This window comes from Schistocerca piceifrons, chromosome X, assembly GCF_021461385.2.
Source record: "Schistocerca piceifrons isolate TAMUIC-IGC-003096 chromosome X, iqSchPice1.1, whole genome shotgun sequence".
NCBI classification, from domain to species: Eukaryota; Metazoa; Arthropoda; class Insecta; order Orthoptera; family Acrididae; genus Schistocerca; species Schistocerca piceifrons.
The window spans coordinates 654,458,070-654,483,503 of record NC_060149.1 but is presented as its reverse complement, the minus strand read 5'-3'; the positions used below and the strand labels follow the sequence as shown (position 1 = coordinate 654,483,503).

At 46.7% G+C, this 25,434-nt stretch overlaps 2 protein-coding genes across 2 annotated transcripts in view; both read right to left on the bottom strand.

Annotated features, from left to right (window-relative positions):
* Positions 1–7,010, bottom strand: part of LOC124722575 (trichohyalin-like) — a 156,597-nt gene extending 149,587 nt beyond the window's left edge. The window contains exon 1 of the mRNA XM_047247714.1: positions 6,728–7,010. Coding sequence (XP_047103670.1) covers positions 6,728–7,010 — 283 coding nt within the window. The remainder of the gene's footprint in view (positions 1–6,727) is intronic.
* Positions 7,011–8,942: 1,932 nt separating this feature from the next.
* Positions 8,943–9,635, bottom strand: LOC124722574 (splicing factor 3A subunit 2-like). Its single transcript, XM_047247713.1, has one exon. The coding sequence runs from the start codon at positions 9,633–9,635 to the stop codon at positions 8,943–8,945; it is 693 nt and encodes a 230-aa protein (XP_047103669.1).
* Between the last annotated feature and the right edge of the window lie 15,799 nt (positions 9,636–25,434).

Below are 25,434 nucleotides of genomic sequence, written 5' to 3'. Positions count from 1 at the left end.
ATTCGTTTCTTCCCTTGGTTCCACTGTCCCTCTGTCACGGGTATGGGCTACCTCTCTCCAAGGTTGCCATCGGCAGTCCACTGTCCCAGGCCTTCACCTCCCAGATGGCATTTGTACGGACCCATTAGTTCTCGCAGAACATCTTGCGACCCATTTTGCAGTGGCATCAGCGTCGGCCTCCTATCCAGCTGCTTTCCTTCATCAAAAACAGCAGGCTGAAGCTGTCACCTTATGTTTCACCACTTGTGTGTCAGAATCTTACAACGAACCTTTCACTGAATGGGAATTTCTTTCTGCTCTATCTTCTTCTCATGATACGGCCCCTGGCCCAGATTCCATTCATAACCAGCTGCTTCAACATCTCAGTGCTCCACAACGGCACCATCTTCTTCGGGTGTTTAACCGTATCTGGCTCCAGGGTGACTTCCCTTCTCAGTGGAGGGATAGCATTGTGGTTCCTGTCCTTAAGCCTGGTCAGAACCCCCTATCTGTTGACAGCTATCGGCCGATTAGTTTGACCAATGTTGGTTGTAAGTTACTTGAACGGCTGGTAGCCTGTCGGCTCACTTGGGTCCTCGAATCTCGTGATCTATTGTCCCTTTACCAGTGTGGCTTTCGAGAGGGACTATCTCCAATCGATCATTTGCTTCGCTTGGAATCCGCAGTTCGGCAGGCTTTTTCCCAGCGCCGCCATTTGGTTGCAGTGTTTTTTGACCTTCGCAAGGCCTATGACAAGGGCCTGGCGCCATCACATCTTACTAACCCTTCATCAGTGGGGTCTTCGGGGCCCACTCCCGATTTTTATCCGCCAGTTCCTGATCCATCGGTCATTCAGAGTTCGAGTTGATACTGCTTTTAGTTCTCCACGGACCCAGGAGACGGGCATCCCACAGGGTTCTGTCTTGAGTGTCCTTCTTTTCCTCATTGCTATCGATGGACTTGTGGCCTCTGTCGGTCCCTTGGTTGCCCCTGCCCTGTATGTGGATGATTTCTGCATTTGGGTTAGTTCCTCCTCGATGCCATCTGCAGAACGGCAGCTCCAGGTGGCTATACGGCGTGCCTCTGCATGGACCCTCTCACACGGGTTTCAATTCTCTCCTTTAAAATCGCGGGTGGTCCACTTCTGTCGCCGTACTACGGTCCACCCTGATCCAGAGCTCTATCTCGCTGCACAAAGATTGCCTGTGGTTCCACAGTTTCGTTTCCTAGGTCTTCTTTTCGACAACAAGCTCACTTGGCTGCCCCATATCAGACTCCTGAAGGTTGGTTGTTTCCGTAAACTCAATGTCCTTCGCTTCCTTGCCCACTCCTCCTGGGGTGCGGACCGTTCCCTCCTCCTCCGTCTTTATCGTGCTCTAGTTCTGTCACGTTTGGACTATGGTTGTCAAGTTTATGGTTCAGCTGCTCCTTCCACGCTGCACGTGCTGGATCCAGTCCACCATCGTGGTATCCGTTTGGCCACCGGTGCCTTCCCTACTAGCCCTGTTGATAGTCTCCTGGTTGAAGCTGGGATCCCCCCCCCCCCTTTCTGTTCGGCGGTCCCAGCTTCTGGTGTCTTATGCCCTTACTATCCGTTCTTCTCCCGCTCATCCTTCCTATTCTATCCTATTCCCAGACCATGGACGTCGCCCGCCTGACTCCCGCCCTCGGGCGGGTTTACCGGTTGGGCTGCGCCTTGCGTCTCTCAACCGTGAGTTTCGGCTTCCTTCTTTGTCCTGTCTTCCTCGCTCCCTCCCCTTCACCCCTCCTTGGTTAGTTCCTCGGCCTCGAATTCGGATGGATCTCCGCCGCGGTCCGAAAGATTCCATCCCCCCGGTGGTGTTCCGTTCCTTTTTCCGCCAAATTTTATGGGAGTTTCGGGATGCTGTTGTTTTTTACACTGATGGCTCTAAATCTGCTGATCATGTGGGGTATGCCTTCACGTCCTTTGTTGGAACGGAAAATCATCTACTGCCACCCTCATGTGGGGTGTTTACTGCGGAATTGATGGCAATTTCCCGGGCCCTTACCTTTATTAAACAATCCCAACACAACCGCGTTTTGTTATGTACGGACTCGATGAGTGGCCTTCTTGCTATTGACCGGTGTTTTTCGCGCCATCCCTTGGTCTCTGCCATCCATGACCATCTCGCTGATCTTCACCGTGCTGCTTGTTCCATTGACTTCCTATGGGTCCCGGGCCATGTGGGTATCCCGGGTAATGAGCTAGCTGATCGTTTGGCTGGGGGAGCAGTTACTTACCCCCATTTTCTGTAACCCCTCCTGCAGCGGATTTACGGCTTCACATCAAATCTCACTTTGCACAGTCATGGGCCAATTCTTGCGAGGCTACTCCACTGTCTAATAAACTTCGTGCCATTAAGGTGAATACAGGCCCATGGCGTTCTTCCTTTAGCTTCTCCCGCAAGGACTCGACCACACTATGTCGTCTCCTCATTGGCCATACCAGGCTGACCCATGGTTTCCTTTTGCGTGATGAGCCACCCCCGCTATGTGGTTGTGGAGCCTTCCAGTCAGTGGCCCACATTTTGGTTGAATGCTCCCTTCTTTTGGCTCTGCGTGCTAAGTACAGACTCCCCCACACTTTACCTTTGATGTTGGCTGACGATTCCCGGATGGTCTCTCTGGTTCTAGGTTTCCTCCGGGAGAGTGGTTTTTATTCTCAGTTTTAAAGTTTTTAATCTCCCTCTGGTGTTGGGGCAGGGCGGTGAGTGTTTGGGTGTCTCCCACTGTAGGCAGTGTTCAGAGATTCCCGATTCACCTCCCTGACCGGAATCCTCTTTTCTTTCCCTTTTACTCTGTTTTTACCCCTTCTTTTTAAGGCTTGGTTAGTTTTTCTATTCCCATACGTACTTTCTGCATTATAGCAGTTGTACCTTTTAAGTCACAGGTGGTCTTGCCTATACTGTTTCAGCATAGTGTTGGGTTCGTTCTCTTGCCAACTTCCCTCATTTGTTTTTACTAATGACAACGTGACTGCCCTTTTACGTTTCCCCTTTATCCGTTTTATTTTTCTGACTATACTGAGATGTCCCGTTAGTAGAAGGGAGTCTATTTGAAACAAGGGACTGATGACCTTGCTGTTTGGTCCCTTTAACCTCAAACAACCAACCAACCAACCAACAACGTGACTGCCCTTTTACGTTTCCCCTTTATCCGTTTTATTTTTCTGACTATACTGAGATGTCCTGTTAGTAGAATGGAGTCTATTTGAAACAAGGGACTGATGACCTTGCTGTTTGGTCCCTTTAACCTCAAACAACCAACCAACCAACCAACCATTCTCGCTGCTGCTGAATATTCCAGCCCTCACCCTACTTCTCCACGTCGCGTACCGGTGCCCTGGTGGACCGCAGCATGTAGAGACGCTTTACGTGCTCGTCGACGTGCTTTACGCACCTTTAAACGCCACCCTACAGTGGCGAATTGTATGAATTATAAACGATTACGTGCTCAGTGTCGTATTATTAAAGAAAGCAAGAAAGCCAGCTGGGCTGCTTTCACAAGCACCTTCAACAGTTTTACTCCTTCTGTTGTCTGGGGTAGCCTGCGCTGGCTATCTGGCACTAAGGTCCACTCACCAGTTTCTGGCTTGACGGTCGCGAATGACGTCCTTGTGGCCCCTGAGGATGTCTCCAATGCCTTCGGCCGCTTTTTCGCTGAGGTTTCGAGCTCCCCTCATTACCACCCTGCCTTCCTCCCCCGCAAACAGGCAGAGGAGGCTAGGCCACCTAACTTCCACTCCTCGAATCATGAAAATTATAATGCCCCATTCACCATGCGGGAACTCGAAAACGCACTTGCCCGGTCACGGTCCTCCGCTCCAGGGCCTGATTTTATTCATATTCAGATGCTGAAGAACCTTCCTCCTGCGGGTAAAGGTTTTCCTCTTCGTACTTACAATCGCATCTGGATTGAGGGACATGTTCCCGCATGCTGGCGCGAGTCTATTGTTGTCCCGATTCCTAAGCTGGGGAAGGACAAGCACTTGCCTTCCAGTTATCGACCCATCTGGCTTACCAGCTGTCTGTAAAGTGATGGAGCGAATGGTTAACTCTCGATTGGTTTGGCTGCTCGAGTCTCGACGCCTACTTACCAATGTACAATGTGGATTTCGTAGGCGCCGCTCTGCTGTTGACCATCTGGTTACCTTGTCGACCTTCATTATGAATAACTTCTTGCGGAAGCGCCCGACCGCGGCTGTGTTCTTTGATTTGGAGAAGGCTTAAGACACCTGTTGGAGGGCGGGCATTCTCCGCACCATGCATACATGGGGCCTTCGCGGTCGCCTCCCTCTTGTTATTCGTTCCTTTTTAATGGATCGACAGTTCAGGGTACATGTGGGTTCTGTCCTGTCACACCTTTCGCCAGGAGAATGGGGTGCCACAGGGCTCAGTTTTGAGCGTCGCTCTCTTCGCCATCGCGATCAATCCAATAATGGATTGCCTCCCAGCTGATGTATCAGGCTCCCTTTTCGTGGACGATTTTACCATCTATTGCAGCGCGCAGTGTACACGTGTCCTGGAGCGCTGTCTTCAGCGTTCTCTTGACCGTCTTTACTCCTGGAGTGTCGCCAATGGCTTCCGTTTTTCCGCCGAGAAGACGGTCTGTATTAACTTCTGGCGCTACAAAGAGTTTCTCCCACCGTCCTTACGACTCGGTCCCGATGCTCTCCCAATCGTGGAGACAACAAAATTTATAGGTCTTACATTTGACAGGAAGCTTAGCTGGTCTCCACATGTCATATTTGGCTGCCCGTTGTACCCGTTCTTTAAATGTCCTCCGTGTTCTCAGTGGTATGTCGTGGGGAGCGGATCGAACCGTCCTGCTTCGTCTGTATTGGTCGATCGTCCGCTCCAAGCTGGATTATGGGAGCTTCGTATACTCCTCTGCACGGCCATCCATCTTACGCCGCCTCAACTCCATACAACATCAGGGTTTACGACTTGCGATCGGAGCGATTTATACTAGTCCCGTAGAGTCTTCATGCTGACGCTGGCGAATTGCCACTCACCTACCGGCGCGATATACTGCTTTGTCGGTATACCTGTCGGCTACTGTCAATGCCCGACCACCTGTCTTATCGTTCCTTTTTTGACGACTCTCTTGACCGTCAATACGGGTTGTATGTCTCTGCCCTGCTACCCCCTGGAGTTCGCTTTCGTCGCCTCATTCAACACCTTAATTTTTCACTCCCTGCAACCTTTAGAGTGGGCGAGAGCCACACGCCACCTTGGCTCCAGGCTCAGGTCCGCGTTCACCTTGACCTCAGCTCGCTCCCAAAAGAGGTTACCCTCGGTTCGGTCTACCACTCCCGTTTTGTTGAACTTCGTTCGAAGTTCATCAATATGACCTTCATTTATACAGATGGCTCAAAGCCCAATGACGGGGTCGGGTGTTCTTTTATTGTCGGGGCACAAAGTTTCAAATACCGGCTCCATGGCCATTGTTCGGTCTTCACAGCTGAGCTCTTTGCCCTCTACCAGGCTGTTCTTTACATCTGCCGCCACCGACATTCTGCTTATGTCATCTGCTCCGATTCCCTGAGCGCCATCCAGAGCCTCAGTGATCCGTATCCGGTTCACCCTTTCGTGCACCGGATCCAACGCTCTCTTCAGCAGCTGGTGGACGTCGGTTCTCCGGTTAGCTTTATGTGGGTCCCTGGCCATGTCGGTATCCCTGGGAACGAAGCTGCAGATGCCGCGGCCAAGGCTGCGGTCCTCCAGCCTCGGACAGCTTCTTGTTGTGTCCCTTCATCAGATTGTAGCAGGGTTATTTGTCGGCGCATTTTATCGCTGTGGCATGCCGATTGGGCTGCACTTACAGACAACAAGCTTCGGGCCTTGAAACCTCTTCCTGCGGCTTGGACGTCCTCCCGCCCTTCTCGGCGGGAGGAGGTCGTTTTGGCCCGGTTATGCATTGGACACTGCCGGTTCAGCCATCGCCATCTGCTGACGGCTGCGCCGGCGCCGTTCTGCCCATGTGGGCAATTGCTGACGGTCCGCCACATTTTAATGTCCTGTCCGGATTTTAACACACTGCGTCTAGATCTTAACCTGCCGTGTACTTTAGATGCCATTTTAGCGGATGACCCACGAGCAGCTGCTCGTGTTCTTCGTTTTATCAATTTGACGAACCTCTCTGACATTTGATGATGCTGTTTTTTAATCCTATGCCTGTCACTCTTTTATCGTGTTTTCCCTTTTAGTTGTTGTTTTAAACTTGTGCCTCGCGGTGCATTCTTAACGTAGTCAGGGCGCTAATGACCATTGAAGTTGTGCGCCCTAAAACCACAAAAAAAACCGATACTCTCTAGCTGGACGTTGCACAGACTGGAGCCTCCCCCGCAGACGCCATGGCGTTTGGCGATGGAGTGCATCTTGTGGAAGGTCTCGATGCCTCCTAGCGACTGGGTAATGATTACCGGTGGGCGAGGCGGTTTCTTCCGTGCTGGCAGCGTTGTCTTTTCCTCTTCAGCTGCTTCCGGCACGTCACCACACCGGTTTGCAGTCTCCAATCCAACCGGCCGCACTTGATGGAGCTCGACAGCTCTGACAGTGTACTTCAGGGCGGGAGAGATGAGGTCGCCTTCATCGGATTGATGTGGGGATGCGTCACGTCTCTTTTTACTGTTTTGGCCTGTTGATTTGAGTGGAAGAGGATTCCTGTACAGCTGCAGCAGGGCGCTTCCGTGAGGTCTGGAAAACGGCCATGACCTAGCCCTGACCAGCCGGATTTGTCCCACCTAATTTTTGTGCTTCTGCTCGGCTGTCGCGCACAGGTTTGGCGCGGTTGAGACCGATGTCGCTGCTGCCTATCACATCAGCAACAGTTGCGGCTGGTGTGGCTGGCTCATTGCCTATCACTGCATGGGCAGCAATTTGCACCCAAGCAACGGTGGTAGTCAGTGTGCAGGTGTCACTGCTCGCTGTGTACCTGGCCTTCGCTGTGATGAAATCTTCATCCCATGTGTAACGGATTAAGTTGCCTCCTGCTCGGAGCTGATGCATGGCTACTTCGCAAACTTCAGCATTCGCAACAATGGCAGCCTCAGCCGCTAAACTGCTCAGAGCAGTCCCCGCCTACTTGGCGGGTTTCGAAGGCTGAAAGGGGGCGGCGCCGCTGACAGGGAAGTTTGTCAGGTGTCTTCGATTCCCGGCGGGTCAAGCATTTTCTCTGCCTCGTGATGACTGGGTGTTGTGTGATGTCCTTAGGTTAGTTAGGTTTAAGTAGTTCTAGGGGACTGATGACTATAGATGTTAAGTCCCATAGTGCTCAGAGCCATTTGAATCCTCCTGGCTTATCGGTCATAGTTTTGGTATGTCTCTTGAACACTACACTTTGCTTTCTGTGAAATAAGAACGCTTTCAGTCTTTGGTGAACGGGGACGACACGCTCACGTCGATCTAGCCGTTGGGAGTTCCTAATTCCCCTGCATTATTTATGAACAAGTGTGGCAGCCAGTTTGAGGTATCTTCTTCCTGTAAGAAAGAAAATGCAGCAGGTGCCTAGGCTTCTGGGAGTTTCGGAGGAGGCAGCGACAAGCACTTGCTGGTGCGGCTGGTTCTTGTCGCAGTTAGGCGAGCGGAAGTAATTGGGCTATGTTAGCGTATCCAGGTATTGCCGCCTTTGCGGAGCAGCGCTCTGCGAATCGCAACTTATTCGCGACTTTTGCAGGTGATTATCCTTCGGGAGCTACCCCAATGTGATCAGAAGCACTAATATTAGAAAACCATGAATGCAGTGCCAGGTTATGCTGCCAGCATGTTTTCTTTAGTCTGAGGATGTGTTTGAGAAAGGTGTTGGGTGTGAACATTTCCTTAACAAATTCTGTGTTGTTGCATTCTATTTATGCCCCTGATGTTTTGAGTAGCCAAAGTGTTGAGGTTCTACTTCTAGCTTCTGCGTTACTGCAGGCTGTTTGGGTGTTTTATAGAATTTAACTGCTAGGTAGTTGCCTAGCAGGTTCATTAGTTGGATCTTGGAGTTTCTGGCAATTTAGCAGAACGCTTTGGCAGGTTCTCTGAATCTAATTTTTAGCGGTTTCATGTCTGCTACCTACTGGGCATCGGCGTGGGAAAGCGCGGGTGGACATGTAGTAAGTTGTGTCCTTTAATGTGGGTTTGGGCTGTGTACCCCAAACATGACAAGGGCACTCAAAGATGGAGCTGATTACAGTGGAGTAAAACCGCACTCTTGTTGTGGATGTGAGACCTTTGTTTAACAGTGGATACAGTGCGTTCATTCCGGCGTTTGCTTTTTTCCTTAAGTTCTCGATATAGGGCTTCCAAGCGAGGTGTTGGTCCAATGTTACTCTGATATTGACCTGTATTGTTCCAGGGTATTTCTCGTTTGTGCAGCCTGAGAGTAGTTATCACGTCTACAGTTAGGAGATGACGTTTTCCTCCTCGTTGTTACCATCAGAGCTTGAGATTTCAGTGTTCAAACTGATCCTCCATTTTTTACCCAAGTCTCTGTGCTGTTCACGTGGTTTTGTAGTCGCCTGGTTGCTAGACGTCTGTTATTGCTGGTTGCGAAGAACGCAGTGTCATCTGCGTATTCAGCTGTGTCTGAGAGGCGGTTGGTGTGTCAGATGTGTGATTGTATAAAACATGGCCTAGCACCGACCCCTGTGAGACTCCAGCTATGACATTTAGTGGTCTTGACGGAAGTCACAATAGCCTTCCTGTTGAAGGCTTCTGTGGTGGCTTCGAAGATTCTCATAAGTTACTGAGCGTTTATTCCGAAATTAGAACTGGAATGGGAAGCATTTTTTTCATTATGAATATATCACTCGGTGTGAACTAGTAGGAGCCGCTCACATAATTTACTCATTGTTGAGAGTAGACCTTTGGGGCGGTAGTTCCGGTGGGTTGTTTCTCAGGCTTAGCGACCGCGACCCAAGTAGCTGGCTGTTTGCCCACCTCCACAGTTTGTGCACTTTAATGGGCCTCCTTTCTTCCACCCACAATCTCTAGAGGCGAGCTCATCTGCATCAGCAGCACCAATCGTGCACCTCGGGAAGGGGAGTCGCCGCCCATGGTGGGGGAGTCGCCGCCCATGGTGGGGGAGTCGCCGCCCATGGTGGGGGGGTCGCCGCCCATGGTGGGGGGGTCGCCGCCCATGGTGGGGGGGTCGCCGCCCGTGGTGGGGGGGTCGCCGCCCGTGGTGGGGGGGTCGCCGCCCGTGGTGGGGGGGTCGCCGCCCGTGGTGGGGGGGTCGCCGCCCGTGGTGGGGGGGTCGCCGCCCGTGGTGGGGGGGTCGCCGCCCGTGGTGGGGGGGTCGCCGCCCGTGGTGGGGGGGTCGCCGCCCGTGGTGGGGGGGTCGCCGCCCGTGGTGGGGGGGTCGCCGCCCGTGGTGGGGGGGTCGCCGCCCGTGGTGGGGGGGTCGCCGCCCGTGGTGGGGGGGTCGCCGCCCGTGGTGGGGGGGTCGCCGCCCGTGGTGGGGGGGTCGCCGCCCGTGGTGGGGGGGTCGCCGCCCGTGGTGGGGGGGTCGCCGCCCGTGGTGGGGGGGTCGCCGCCCGTGGTGGGGGGGTCGCCGCCCGTGTCATGTCCTTGAGGTATGTCCATTCCACCTGCTGCCTTCGCCGGTTTTTCATCGGAGCATTCTTGTATTTCTCTTACAGCTCCCTCCATGCAATTCTAAGCTAGAAACAGCTGTTTCGGTTGACAAGGTTTTCATGGACTTGTCTCCACAGACTCTTTAAAGATCGAATCCCAGAACCCGTTCGCTCCTCCATTTGGCCAAGGTGAACACTCCTTAAGTGTTGTGAGCAGTGCTGCGATATACATCGCTGCATCTGGCCGATGTAGTGTTTGCCACACCCGCAGCTCGTGCTGCAGACTCCAGGTGTCTGTAGTCATAGTTATCCTTCACTGAGTACAGTATATTCCTGATTTTGGCCGATGTGCGGAAGATGATTTTAATGTTTTTTTATAATATCCTGGCAATTTTTGCCGTGGGCGGCCCAGCAGGAAGAAACACCAAGTCCTTAGTGTCTCCTTCGCGTACGTCTTCTCTCTTCTTGCTCATTTGGAAGTGCGTCTTATCTGCGTCTCAGAATAGCTGTTCTCGCAAAAGGTTTTTCCTCAAGTGCTACAGTTCGGAAGGTAGACTCTTGTCAGGTCTTGTGTCCTGTGCACAAAGTTTGTGAGCAAGGGTTTGTGTTGTGCTGAAAGGTGGGAGCTATTGGCGCTAAGGTAGAAGTCGGTGTATGTCTTCTTCGTGTAAACAGAATGACCTAACCTGCCATAAGTCTTTATCATTATGATGTTCAGGGAAGATAGACATCAATTTTCTTCCACCAGAATGGTGAATGTAATATTGTCACGTATGCTGTCGAGGTGGTCAAGAAATTCTTTGCGATTTTCTTCGCCATGCTGCCAAATCACGAAGTGTCGTCAATGTGTCGTCAACGTGGTGGAACACCTTCAGTTTCAGGCGCGCCATTTCGAGAGCAGTTTCTTCATAGTGGAACACGTATAGGTTTGCGATGCATGACGGCAGGGGAACCCATGGCCATGGCCACTCTGTCTAGTAGAATTTGCCACCACATTAAAAGTGTGTGGTAGCGAGTGTATGGCGGAACAGTTCCAATGTCTTCGTCTAAGTGGCACCTTAGTCTTACAGAGGTACCCATATGAAGAGGGGCGTGACGTCAAAGGTGACTGGGATGTCTTTCGTCCATACACGTCCCTCAAAGGAACTAACAAAAACATCCGTGTTGTCAAACGGATTAAATTTTTCACTGGTTCCAACCACAAAACCTAAATGAGAGATCAGTAGCAACAAGCATGCCGCCCATGGGCTACTCTTTGATCGCCGGAGAGGTCAGAATGGAGACTTCCAGGACACTGGAAAAAAGAAAAAACGCCGAAAACAAATATCTCCACAGCTGAACGGAGGGCGATGCGCGACCTAAGAGAAAACACGGTCGTCCTAGTGGCAGACAGTGATGCGACGGTACTGCTACGATCAGTTAAGCACTGGCAAAAGATTGAGATCCTTTCGAAAGAGAGCTTACAAACAAGTAAAAAATAGGATCCTACGTCAGCTGTGACAAGGAAAACCATCTCACTGCTGAACAAGAAGGCTGTACCAGAGCACCGATACCACCGCACCTGTACAGACTTCCAAAGATACCCAAGAAGGGAGTTCCACTACGTCTAACAGTAGACACAAAAAATTCAGACTTATGAGATAGCCAATCACCTGGCGCAGCTATCGAAGCATATAGTGGGTCATTGTCCTCACCGCCAAAAACTCTAGAGTTTGTGAAGATACATGGACATTCACATCTGGACAAATGTGACATCCTGGTCAGCTTTGATGTCACACCCCTCTAGACACAGGTACTTCCCGAGGACTTCTGGAAATACTAGGGGAGACTTCAACGAAGACAAAGTGAAACATTTCTGCCACGCATTCCCCATCGCATACTTCCATTGTGGTGGTAGATTCTACCAACAGATAGATGTACTGGCCATGGATTCACCTAGGCACCATGTACCACATAGAAGAAACTGCTTGTGCCATTATTGTTCATATTTTTTATTTTTTTGTAAATATTTTATTGAAACTGTTAATGCAGAAATAGACATCTTGTTGGAATCGAAATCGATACTGAAACTCTTTGATAAGATTAAAATGGATGTACATATTAAGAAAGATGGTGTAATATTTACTTTTAAATATTGTAAAGATATCTATTTGTTATAATTATTAAATGTAAAAAGGTGCTATAATGTAATTATGTATGTAATAGTTACTGGCACTCACTTAGGGCTGTATGAGATGTGTAGTATAAAAGATCGAGTAGTTCCGTCAGGAACGGAAAGCTGTGTAAGCGTAGGAAAAGTTGGGAGCGGAAACGTTTGGCGCGCTTTGGCGGGCGCGAACAAAGTCAGGCGGTGGCCAGTGATCTTGGAGGCAACACGTGTAGCGCCAGCATAGTGTGGAGTGCGCATTATTGTGGCATCTTGCCTCTGTTGGAAACTGCAGTTTATCACGGCCTGGTATGGTGAGAAAAAAGGGCTATTGATTATAAGATGGATCATCGCTATGAAGAGGAAGTAAGTCCGACATGGATAACTGCTCTTGGCCGTTCTGTTATTAATGCAGTTGTTGCCACCAACGCCACCGTCGCTGATCACGGCTTACAGGGTACGACAATTTAGCTATGTATTGTAGTGTGTGCCAGGAAGCTGAAATGTGCTTTAAGAATAATAACGATCATCCAAATTAACAATTGTGTCCACCTGGTAATTTATCCCGCTCATAAACCAAGCAGGATCCCAACCTGGTAAATGAAAATTCCGAGTGACCTGTATTCAGCAAAGACTGTGAAATCTTTAATATATTGTTGGCAAATCAGTGATTAATCAGTGAAATAATTGATGGAAAGAATAACTGAGAATTTCATAATTAACATTGCTATTTTGTGTTCAAATGATTACGTAAGGTTATGCCAGATTGAGACCACATTAGATAAATTGTTTGCTGCTTTCACATTACGTATTAATGAAAGGAAATACTAAGTTGATGATCAGTGGTGATAAATAATAACGTTAAACAGTTTATAGTGAATCAATGAAATGTTGAGTACCAAATATGTAGATGTGTAAACCCCCCCGGTCCAAATTTACTTTTGCTTTCATGAAACCAGTGTGCTTAAGCAATTGGCTACTGTAGCTTTGTTTCGAGCGGCTAAACTTTTCTTGTATTGCTGAACCATCTCGTATCTAAATCTAAAGGGAAATCTGTTAGGTAACAAGGAGTAGCGATCTTTTCTGCTGTCCTCAGCTTCATTACGTGTGCCTAATTAGACTGGCGAATAATAGCGTACCATCAACCACATACGTTATCGATGCAGAATAGTAGTCTAACTACTGTTGTTTACCATACCTCTGAACTAGCGACTTATTTGAAGAAACGAGTTAAAATCTGATGCTTATTCCTTAGGTTAATACACTCGGTTATTACACTTATTTTTGTGGTTTTGCTGTCCGGATAGGTAACTGTATTTCTGTTTGTTACATTGCTTATTATTAACAGTATAGTGTAAGAATATTACAGTTGACTTTGCATGACAGGTTTTGTAAACCAATTCAGAGAATACAAAATACACGCAGGTATTACATTTGGTTCTACATATCAGGACAGTAAATAACACACAAGTAAAAGGAGGAATATTACAGGCTCTCGAAACAGCACACCTGAAACCGAAGATGTTTTACCACTACTTGCACGACATGTTCGTAATCTGGCAACATGACGAAGGAAACCGACAAGAATTCCTTGAACACCTCAACGGTATGTATGTCAATATTAAATTCACCATGAAAGAAAAAAACGCATCTCTGCCTTTCTTCATAGTAAAGAAGACTCACGACACGTTAGGTCATTCTACTTACAGGAAGGACGCACCTACCTGTACCCTAACGCCCGTAGCCACCATAATCCAGCACAAGGTATATGCGATAAGGACCTTTCGAATTGCAGCATATGAGAAAAACCTTTCGCGAGAACTGCTATTCTGAGATGCAGGTAAAATGCGCTTTGCAACCAAGCAAGAAGAAAAGATGTAAGTGAAGAAGACACTAGGCGCTTGGCGCTCCTTCCGTATGCTGGGCCACCCATTGCAAAGATTGCCAGAATATTAGAGAAAAGCAACATTAAAACCATATTTCGCTCTTTGGTCAAAATCAGGAACCTGCTAGATTTGACAACTAGATTAGGGAGACACACCTGAAGTCCACAGCATCAGCTGAGTGTGGCAAACATCACATCGGCCAGACGCATCGGTGTACATAGCAGCACTGCTCAGAACAAGAAAGCTTTCGCCTGAGCCACACAGAGAAATCTGCGGTGGAAAAACACCGTCTCAACGAAAACCATATACAGGGTGTTACAAAAAGGTGCGGCCAAACATTCAGGAAACATTCCTCACATACAAAGAAAGAAAATACGTTATGTGGACATGTGTCCGGAAACGCTTACTTTCCATGTTAGAGCTCATTTTATTACTTCTCTTCAAATCACGTTAATCATGGAATGGAAACACACAGCAACAGAACGTACCAGAGTGACTTCAAACACTTTGTTACAGGAAATGTTCAAAATCTCCTCCTTTAGCGAGGATACATGCATCCACCCTCCGTCGCATGGAATCCCTGATGCGCTGATGCAGCCCTGGAGAATGGCGTATTGTATCACCGCCGTCCACAATACGAGCACGAAGAGTCTCTACATTTGGTACCTGGGTTGCGTAGACAAGAGCTTTCAAATGCCCCCATAAATGAAAGTCAAGAGGGTTGAGGTCAGGAGAGCGTGGAGGCCATGGAATTGGTCCGCCTCTACCAATCCATCGGTCACCGAATCTGTTGTTGAGAAGCGTATGAACACTTCGACTGAAATGTGCAGGAGCTCCATCGTGCATAAACCACATGTTGTGTCGTTCTTGTAAATGCACATGTTCTAGCAGCACAGGTAGAGTGCCCCGTATAAAATCATTGTGGTGAATCGAGGAAGTACAGTACATACTGACGAAAATAAAATGAGCTCTAACATGGAAATTAAGCTTTTCCGGACACATGTCCACATAACATCTTTTATTTATTTGTGTGTGAGGAATGATTCCTGAAAGTTTGGCCGTACCTTTTTGTAACACACTGTATTTGATTACGAACAAAACTGCTGTGCAGGATGAACGGGTACTGAGATTCTTTTGAAGAGGCTGTGGAGATGAGTCCATGATAACATTGTCAACCGAAATAGCGGTTTCCAGCTTAGCATTGCATGGGATGCAGCTGTAAGAAAAATAAAAGGACGCTCCGATGCAAAACTAGCGAAGGCAGCAGATGGCATGGACATGTCCCACCAGACGGACGCGACGCAGGGAGCTGCCAAACTAAGGGCTGCAGACGCTTTCCAGAAGCGCAGGACTGGGGCTGCCGATGCAGACGAGGCCCAAGAGTCTGCGATCAAGTGGCTGTTAAGACCCGGACAGCACACGACCCCGACACTTCATCTGAAGATTGGTAGGAAACGTGCTGAAACGTCACCACAGAACGATACCTTGACTCGGCTGATAATCAAACACGACTTAGAGCGTGAAAATTGTTTATTGTGTAACTCAAAGTATTGAAGCAATGTTTGGCATGTTTTTGTTTCCTAGCACTACATGATAAACTTGTATTTTTTTTATTTTTACCGCATCACTTTGTTTTGTTACAAATTAATTTTAGAATAAAACCTGAATTGAACAAAATTTCATCTTTACTATAAATAGTGTTTATTTTTAAGCAACAGACAGGAGGATAACGGTAGTCAGAAATGTTCCCTAGATTACACGGACCTTATATATGTATGAATAACATATGCAAACAAAGCGATCGAAATGAGTTAACGCCTGAAAGGTACGCAACACTCCCAACGTCCAAATGAGGTTACGATCTGACCTCACAGTCTATTAGGAAAACCAAGGTAGTCTTCCCTTAGGATATTCTGCTGCAGGTTTACAAGTATAATTACAATGCACCTACTCAGGGAGTTCAGTGTGGGCTGTTTACCGTGTTGCAGCGGAACTTGGTAAACAATCGGATGCGTTAATGCATAAACACTTTACACTGAAAATTAGTTCAAATTTCAGCCGCCAGGTGCCAATCTGGTGCTGTGCATGCAAGACGTTAAAAAATGTTCCCATTTGTAATGGATTAGGGATAGGACATGAGAAAGAAAGGTGAAACAAGTGAGAAAGGCTTAACGTTGATTTTTATTAACTGCTACTTAAATTTGTTAAATACGAGCACTGGAGAAGTCTGAGATCCTGCATCCATAAAATGACGTGATCAGAAGTTGCTCGCTGCGTTTTAGGTGGAATGGAAGCAGTGTGTTCTTCTGTAGTGGCCTTCAGATTAGGTACAGACTGCGGAGAGTCCTGGTAAACGCGCTCTTTTAGATATTCCCAGAGCCAAGTCACATGGATACATATCAGGTGATCTTGCAGGGCATGGATCTAGAAAATCGCTGGAGACAATACGTTCGTGTAAGGTTGCATTAAGCAAATCTTGCACTGGACGAGCGACATCTTGCATGAAATCTGTGGTTTCCATACACTTGCTTCTTTTGCTCTTTCAAAACAGGAATCTTACGGTGTACAAGGTAGTATCGATGACGTGCAGACGTCACGATACACCTGGCACACCCACTGGGTGTATTCTTTTCAACAACGGACAGAATAAATATGCTTGTGAATGCACACACCAGTCACATACGGAGAGGGCAATGGTTCTTCGTGAACAACAAGCGGTTTAACAGTACTAAGTTTAGCAGTTGTGTGTGTTCATTGTACTCTGTAGTGTAAATGTGCTTCGCCACTCTATCTGTGCCAGAAACCGAACAGCAAATTCAGAACGATGTTGCAGATCATAAGGTTCCGGTTGCTGCACCTTCTGGGTCTTGTAAAGTTATCAAGTTACAGCAACAAAAACGTCCACCAGAACAGGACGTGTTCCTCTTCCAGGTTCCAAATTTCATCATCTTTAAACGATTTAATGACACCGGGCCTCTTCTCAGACCTTTCAGTCGGTTATATTCTCTAAATGCAACAATGTAACTGATACCGTCCATTTAAAAAAAGATTCACTAACAGCGAATGGTATCTTGTCGATAGCCATACCGTTGACTCACGTTAGGGCTTACGTGAAAGCTTTAATGTTATATAATTAAACAGTGTAAAGCTCCAGATTAGCACCTGGTGGTCGCAACTGTAACCAGTTTGTTTGCCAGCATAAATCGGTTACGCATTAACGCGTTAGTAGATCTGCAAAGTTTCGCTGCCATACAATATTTACAGGCTACTATAGGCCTAAGCGAGTAAATGCACTTTAATCATAACCACCTGGTGGATCTCATCCAGATCCCCACATCACCTCCAATCAGGACCTTGTAATATCTTAAATTTTGTCAAAGCAACCACAGTTTCAAAAAGCAGAGATCAGACAGCCACAGAAAATCAAAGTGGTAAGTTGCTAGAAAAAATAGTTTATCATTCTAAAAAGTTTCATGAGTCACTACCTCCTAGCCATGGGTAACGAAAGTATTTCCCCCCCCCCCCCCCCCCCCTTGCAGGTCCAGGGGGTTAGAATAGGCCCAAGGTATTCCTGCCTGTCATGCGAGGCGACTAAAAGGAGTCTCACACGTTTCGGACTTTGAGATGGTCCACTGTAGGGTTTGACCTCAATTTTTCAAAATTTTCCTGAAGAGCGAGCCAATTGGGGAAGGGCGCCTTACATGGTGCATTGTGTTCATCGTGCCTTGAACTGCTTAGCCCACTTTCTCGCCGTCGCATTGCAGTCCCGCCCATGCTCCATCTCTTGGGCGAGGACACCTTCCTGGGTGCGTTTTCCACCATGCACTATGCAGTGTCACTTTCTGTGCCGACGATGACCATGGACTTCTTTGCACCTGATATCCAGCACGGTAGCCAATCGGTCATGGTGGGGGCCACCATGTAGCCTGTTGGTTGTAGCCCCCTGACAACAAAGGGATCGCTCTGCTGATACCTGCGTCGTTAACTCCCCACGTATGCCAAGGAGTAAGTTCCTATCTGCCTGGGGCATAGGGACTCCCGGCAATAGCCATCCTGAGCCAGGTGGCTGTTGCTGAGGCTGGGTGACGCCCGTGGGGAGGGCCCTTGGTCAGAGTGGGTGGCATCATGGAAGATGATGTATGCAAGGTGTTCTGAAATACCACAACTTCTCACCTAGTTCAAGCCTCATTCACATGTCTGACTGTTAGAGCAACATGGTTGAGTACAAGTTGTCACAATACACTGACATGATCCTTCTGAATGGTGAAGCTCGCGGTAATGGAAGAGCCGCTCGTCGCGTTGATAAAGATCGTTCTCCTCGGCGTCAGACTCCATCGCGTACCCTCTTAGCCACAATTACACAACGACTTAGAGAAATGGTACCTTCATCGTTAGCAGGCGTGACTTAAGTGCTGAAAGGAGATTTCGCACATCGGAACTGGAAGCTATCGTACTGCATCACGTTAAAAAGAACCTGTCAACGAGTACCCGGGCAACTTCTTCGGCTATTAATGATTGGAACTGTAAAACAAGTGATGCACTGGGTCACGCCTAGTTAGTTGCTCGTAAAAGTGGTCGCATTACCAACATGTTTTCAAACGGTTGTAACAAGGAAACAGTAAGTTTCTGGGTAGGGTTTCAACTTCAGAAGTCTGTAACGGGAATTCCCGATCATCTTGTATAATTTTCCATCACGATTGTGAGCGTGTGGGAGCTATTGTCATTCTGTGCAACGCATTAACCTGAGATGTACCCTTTACCCTGTGGCTCCTGCAAGATGTAATTTCCACCCCGACACTACTACAGATGTCAGACAGACGCTCCTAACGTTCTAAAGACAAATGCCTGAAAATCTTTCAGCAATAAATATCTTCTGGAGTCATCCGCTGTAAGGAAATGACACAAAAATTCACAAAATTTCTTATGTAACTAGTGGGATACTTGGGTACTGGAGTAGTGCTAGTTAGTGTAAGAAAAACATGAAACTAACGAAAATTATTAAAATTTTGCAAAAATTCTGAGGAAACACATTGGCACTTTTAGTTACGAACTGAACAATTTATTTCCGAGTTCTTTTAGGAATATGAAGTTACCTCTTAAGGATAGGATTCGCTAATGAAATTTCTACACAAAGTTTAAGACTGTTATTGACTTGGCAGAATGGCTGAGAGGCGCGCCTACTCAACTTGAATAATTATCCGTTAGAATGTCGCTAGGTACGGTTGAGGCTGTTGCGTATGAAATGCAGTGAAGTGTACTGTTGTGGAGGAAATATGGAGCTCGCAAGAGCTGTGGCGCACAATACCGTAAGCTGCGATGACTGCTGTCTGCGCCACTCGCTGCTGAGAAATAAGATAACTCTCGTTCTATCTGGACTGACCTTCACCAATCAAACTCTCCCTACGCCTTGATGAAGTCAAGGACTCCTATTCGCCCCTAGTCTAACTATTGGCGTGGTACACCGGTCAGATAACCGGTCCATCGCGATGCCACTCAAAAATTCGCTCGCAGGCGTTTAACTATACTCTGTCCGCTCACACCGCGCAATAAGTGTGGCGGCCAACACAGTGAACAAAACTTAATCGCAAGGATTCAATAGAGAGTCGCACTCCGATTCGCTCTCGACAGAGGTGCTCTCGCAATGAAGTACTGAGGAGAGACTTGTTCCTCACTCTTTGAATACATGTACAAGTGCATACGCTCTCGTTACGTGTTCTCGCACCAAGAGCGACAACAGAACGGCCCCTCCCCATGCCAGTCGTGAAGGGGTATATCTTTCGGTCTCTTCCATTACTCCTTCAGCTCAAGGCATCAGGAATATCGTCTGCCAATCAGCATTGCTCTTCCAAAACGGGAGAATGACGTTTCGTTTAAGACGACCAATCCGGAAATCTGTAGCACCGGCGTTTAGCGTTTGCTGTCTCCCTGTGTAAACCTCTGAAACTGTGTGCTATGTTTGTAAAGAATGCTTAGGCTGGGCGCTCCCAAACAGTGTAGCGGAATTTGCTTTGAAGCTGAACACGGGGCCGTTCTCCCTTTCACTCGGGCAAACGCTCTACGGGCAGTCGCCGGCCAACGTAGATACGTTGACTCGTCCTCTGAAGGGCCCGGCCTCCTGGCGTGCAGTTTGCCTCTCCCGAACTAAAAGCTTTTGTGACTGTCGTGTCTTGAATGTGTGTGTGTACGCCAGCCTCGAATATTTCAACCACGGTGCGCTTTTGCGATTTACTTGTTATTTGCATATTGTTTACATGAATTCATACAACATTGACTTTATCTTATAGAATTTTAATTTGAATGAAGCGTCTTGATTTCCGGAATATGATTGTGAGGGCGGAATATGTAAGCAATGAAGGTCAGGAGACCACAACGTCTTACACCATTACAATTTTCTCGAAGTTCAAATGGAGTAAGTGCAACAAAATCTGTTTATCTGGGCAGGTCACAAATCGAAGTTAATGTTACAACAAGTGGCCATAAAGTAAAACCAAATTAAGCAACACAAGTTGCATGGAAAAGGAAGTAAAGAACTGCACACAATATGAACCGTGCTGTCAGAATTGCAACGTATACAGTTACCTAAATGGGTTGCATGCTCTGATCAGCACCAGTCAGCAACTATAGATGAATACCTCTGTCACAGCCCAGAGCAAGATGTCAGACATCTCAGTTCACAGCTCTGAACTTACAAAAGCTCTATTTCTTGCTGTTGCCAGTGTGATGAGCAACTCCTATTGCCAATATGGCGGGCAAGAATTGTTGCTAAATTCATGAAAAAGCAGGACAAAGTGCATGTAACTTCCCTCCTTGTGTGTGTAAAATGCTCATTTTTCATGCACGAAGTTGGTAAGTGGCCAAAAGTAATATTTCCATGATTGGTCAACCATACGTCGCAAGAACACTGTCGAAAGTGACACAATGCTATTGGTTGGACCAAATTTTTAGACTGAACGCTGGTCGAAAATTGCCGCAGTGTCTGGCACTTTGCATCCAGAAATGCAGAAAAATTATGCCCAGTTGTTCTGTGGAGGGCTGTGGGGCAGCCACAGCGTTCACTGCCCACATGGCCACAGGCGCCTGTCCGGTATTCAATGGCCGCAGATAGTATCCCTTCCTAACTTCTGTAAAACTGCTCGTACCCCCAAAGGCGGCCCTCTTGACCTAATGAGATATTCCATATCATGCGTATCACTAAGTCGACTTTCCCGCTTTGCTGAGACAAGTTGCAATCCTCTTCCGTTAGAGGGCTCAAGTCATAGTGTGCAAAATTGTGGTGTGTACGTCTGGTGAGAAACAACGTGCTCTAGTCGAGTTTTTAATCGTAGAAACATGCCTCCAATTGAAATCCCTAGAAGAATGAAAGCTTTATGTTGTGATGATTGTATAACATCATGGTGTGCGACGTTGTTTTCGTGCTTGTAATGAAGGAAACAAGAGCATTAATGGAGTTCCAACACAAAGAATTACTAACACCAAAGAACGTAAACACTATACAATCATCAGGTAATGCAGTTCTCACAGTATTCTGGAATTTAAACGTGTGGTACATTTAGAACTCGTGCCTAAAGGCATCACCATAAACTCAGCAAAGTACTGCAAGACAGTCAGAAAATTGAAAGTTCGAATTTTAAGAGTTAGTCCACACATGGAGCACTTCAGCATGACAATGCTGGACTACATGCGAGTACTGAGACTCCTGAAACAGACACCTTGGGTTCACTGTCTGACTTGGTCCCATTCGATTTTCACGTGTTTCTAAAACTTAAAGAACACCTTCAAGGACTTCACTTCGATTGCGAAATTGTGCAAACAGATGGGAGGTTGTGGCTCCATCACCAAAGTCAAACATTCTACAGTGATAGTATCAACGAACTTGTTGAGAGAAATGTGTTATTTGGCAAGGGGGACTGTGTGGAGAAATAAATATGTAGACATGAAAATAAAGATGTAGGACGTTACTAACGTTTGTTCTATTTCACATAAAATATTTGGAGGTATTACATTTCAGCACGCCCTGTATAATCTTTGCAAGCAAAACAAAAATGTTACCGTAATAAGTAACGATTTCGAATAAAAAGCTCATTCAGTCGCTTATTTTAATATGCAAGTATAACTATGATGTATGGTAGCCGTCAAAAAATTGAACTTCTGAGCAAAATTTCATTATCAGTCAAAATGTTAGATTTCGAACACGAAATACACGAGCCACTACTGTCATTATTCGATATGATTAATATACAATACATATAGATTGCATATTGGCTCCATTGACCAAACTTCCAGCTTAAGCTGCAATTGTTTAATGACCAAAGTGCGATTCCTGTACCACACTTTGCAACAACAATAGACCTTCAAATTAAATAGTTTCACTCTTCCTGCAGCCATTGATCCCTAACCCAGTGTAGTACTTTAAATGCCAGCATTACGCACTCAAAATACGAGGGTGAGTCAAATGAAAACAAATACTTTTTTAAATATTATTTATTGAGCAGAAGTGGTATAAAGCTGTATCACTTTTCAACATAATCTCTCCCACGCTCAATGCAAGTCGTCCAGCGCTTACAAAGTGTATAAATTCCTTTAGAAAAAAATTCTTTTGGTAGTCCGCACAACCACTCATGCACCTCATGGCGTACCTCTTCATCAGAACGGAACTTCTTTCCTCCCATTGCATTTTTGAGTGGTCCAAACATATGGAAATCATTTGGGGCAAGGTCTGGTGAGTGGTGGATGAGGAAGACACTCAAAATGCAGGTCTATGATTCTTGCAACTGTTGTACGGGCAGTGTGGGGCCTTGCATTATCATGTTGCAAAAGGACAACTGCTGACAGCAATCCACGTCGCTTTGATTTGATTGCAGGCCGCAGATGATTTTTAGGAGATCTGTGTATGATGCACTTGTGACAGTGGTCCCTCTACGCGTGTAATGCTCCAAATGACGTCTTTTTCGTCCCAAAAGAGACAGTATAACCTTCCCTGCTGACGGTTCGATCCGAAACTTTTTTGGTTTTGGTGATTAGGAATGGCGCCATTCCTTGCTCGCTCTCTTCGTTTCCGGTTGGTGGGAGTGAATCCAAGTTTCGTCCCCAGTAACGATTCTTGCCAGGAAACCATCACCTTCTCGTTCAAAGCGCCGAAGTAGTTCATCACAAGCATCAACACGTCGTTCTCTCATTTCAGGAGTCAACTGCCGTGGCACCCATCTTGCAGATACTTTGTGAAACTGGAGTATATCATGCACAATGTGGTGTGCTGACCCATGACTAATCTGTAAACATGCTGCAGTGTCATTCAGTGTCACTCGGCTGATTTCCTTCACTGTGGCTTCAACTGCTGCAATGTTCTGTGGAGTCACAAATTGTCTGACCTGGAGGAGGAGCATTTTCCACTGAAGTCACACCATTTGCGAACTTCCTACTCCATTCGTAGACTTGCTGCTGTGACAAACATGCATCTCTGTACTGAACTTTCATTCTTCGATGAATTTCAATAGGTTTGACACCTTCACTACGCAAAAACCGAATAGCAGAATGCTGTTCTTCCCTGGTGCAAGTCGCAAGTGGGGCGGCCATCTTTATACTGATACTGCGACGGTATGTGTGCATCTGCACTATGCCGCCACCTACAGGCCATTCTGCGCGCTGTTTGTAGCACGTTTACCAACTTACAGGATAACGGCGCGAAATTTCGATTTATTACAAATTTAAGGTTTTCATTTGACTCACTCTCGTATGCATGCAGCTGATGTGTAAAATGGGGGATCATAACTGACATAATTATGGGAAGGGAACCGTGTGTTCGTTCCTTATGTATTCCATGCACCGTGCAAACTACTATGCACAATGGAGCCTTACGTATCGTTTTGAAGGGATACAAATGGAGAGTAGATCTGACAATTTTCGCAAAGCGAATACCGTATTTAATAATAACAATATGGGTCTGAAGCACTTTGTCATTACCTTCTGTACTCAAAAGGTCACAGGTCATAGTAATTGACCGAAGTAGTAGGATAAGTGTGGCACAGTGCAATTTTGGTATTAAATTGATAGGCAAATTAATTAAATTGATCAATTAATCACCCCCATCTTAAAATCATGTCATGTGATTTCCCAGCCAACATGTGGGTCACCTATCACCCAGATCCTCCCCGCACCCCGCCCCAGTTTCTTAAATGAGTAGACTTGAAACTCTGAAATGAAGACTTAATCAATATGTCACACTCAGTGGAATGTGATGAGCGAATCTCACAGAAACCTTATGTTTCAACGACATTTAACAAGAACGATGAAATTAGGATTGTCATCCAGCACCAAGACGCTTTAACTCTTCCATGCAAGAGCTTCATATGTTTAAATGGGTAATTTAAGAAAAAGGATGGTAGACGTATAGTGGGATCAAAGCTTACAAAAAAATGGTTCAAATGGCTCTGAGCACTACGGGACTTAACTGCTGAGGTCATCAGTCCCCTAGAACTTAGAACTAATTAAACCTAACTAACCTAAGGACATCACACACATCCATGCCCGAGGCAGGATTCGAACCTGCGACCGTAGCGGTCACGCGGTTCCAGACTGTAGCGCCTAGAACCGCTTGGCCACTCCGGCCGGCTCAAAGCTTACACAAAATGCTTTGACATTCCTGTTACAGGAAATACGATATGAACTTAAAATGCAAGATGGTTCATAGACGAGCCTGTGGGTAAAACAGCAGAAGAGCACCGCCGATTTACTGCATGCATACCTCTAAAAATGCTTACGGGGTACTTTGAGGACTTGTAGCGAATTATTATGAATGCTAAACAGGAACTTATTCTGATACGGAGTGCGACGGAAAGCAACTCATACATTCAAGGAGCTCAAGATGAGAAACAGATCATCATTAATAAAATTATATGGGAAATGCTACACGTGACCGCGGCAGACGACGAGAGTTTGAAGCTCTTAAGAGTTCTGAAGACCGGTACATATGTCATCAACTTTCCGCTCATGGGAGGTTTGTGAGCATCCAGTGCTACCGACATGCGCTATTAAAACCTCTGTGGTGTTAGAAACACAGAGATTCATCATACTTGCATTTCAGACCAGTAGAAGGGGAATTTAGCAAATGTTTCCACCGTTTTTGAAAACTGTGAATTAACTAACGCCAGAGTCAACTTGAATTCAGAATTCTATCTGTTTGACAGTTTACTCCTGCAGTGGGAGCAGAATGTATACAGTCTAGCATTTGACATGTAAGCAAGGTTCCGTGCTTCTTATTATGAAGTGATGAAGAGGAAGGGTGCCTACTCAGTCCACGGAAATTCGAGGAGCTGGCACCAGTCATCGTAATAGCCTAAGCAGAATGAGATAATTAAATCAGGACCAATAGATGTACAAATCGAATTTTAATCATCAAATTCACAGAGCGCACTGCAGTGTGTGGTCTAGTTCTACATGACTGTGTGATTAATTATTGTCCAATTACTGGTGTTCTGCAGCGTCCTGTATAAATGACAAAGTTCAGAGTTTTTGGTTTTATTAATAATAGTACTGGTTGAAAAAATTTTTGCTTTACATTGTAATAATGATTACAGCTGTTGCCGAGGTACATTTTCTCTCACACTAATACTGAAGCGCCAAAGAAGCTGGTATAGGCATGCGTATTCAAATAGAGATACGTAAGCAGGCGGAATACGGAGATGCGGTCGGCAACGCCTATAAAAGACTAGAAGTGTCTGGCCCAGTTGTTAGATCGGTTACTGCTGCTACAATGGCAGGTTATCAAGATTTCAGTGAGTTTGAACGTTGTGTTATAGTCGGCGCATGAGCGATGGGACACAGCATCTCCGAGGGAGCGATGTAGT

Excerpts from the sequence above, each read along its gene's own strand:
- LOC124722574 (XM_047247713.1), bottom strand. The coding sequence starts at position 9,635 with ATGGAGGGAGCTGTAAGAGAAATACAAGAATGCTCCGATGAAAAACCG.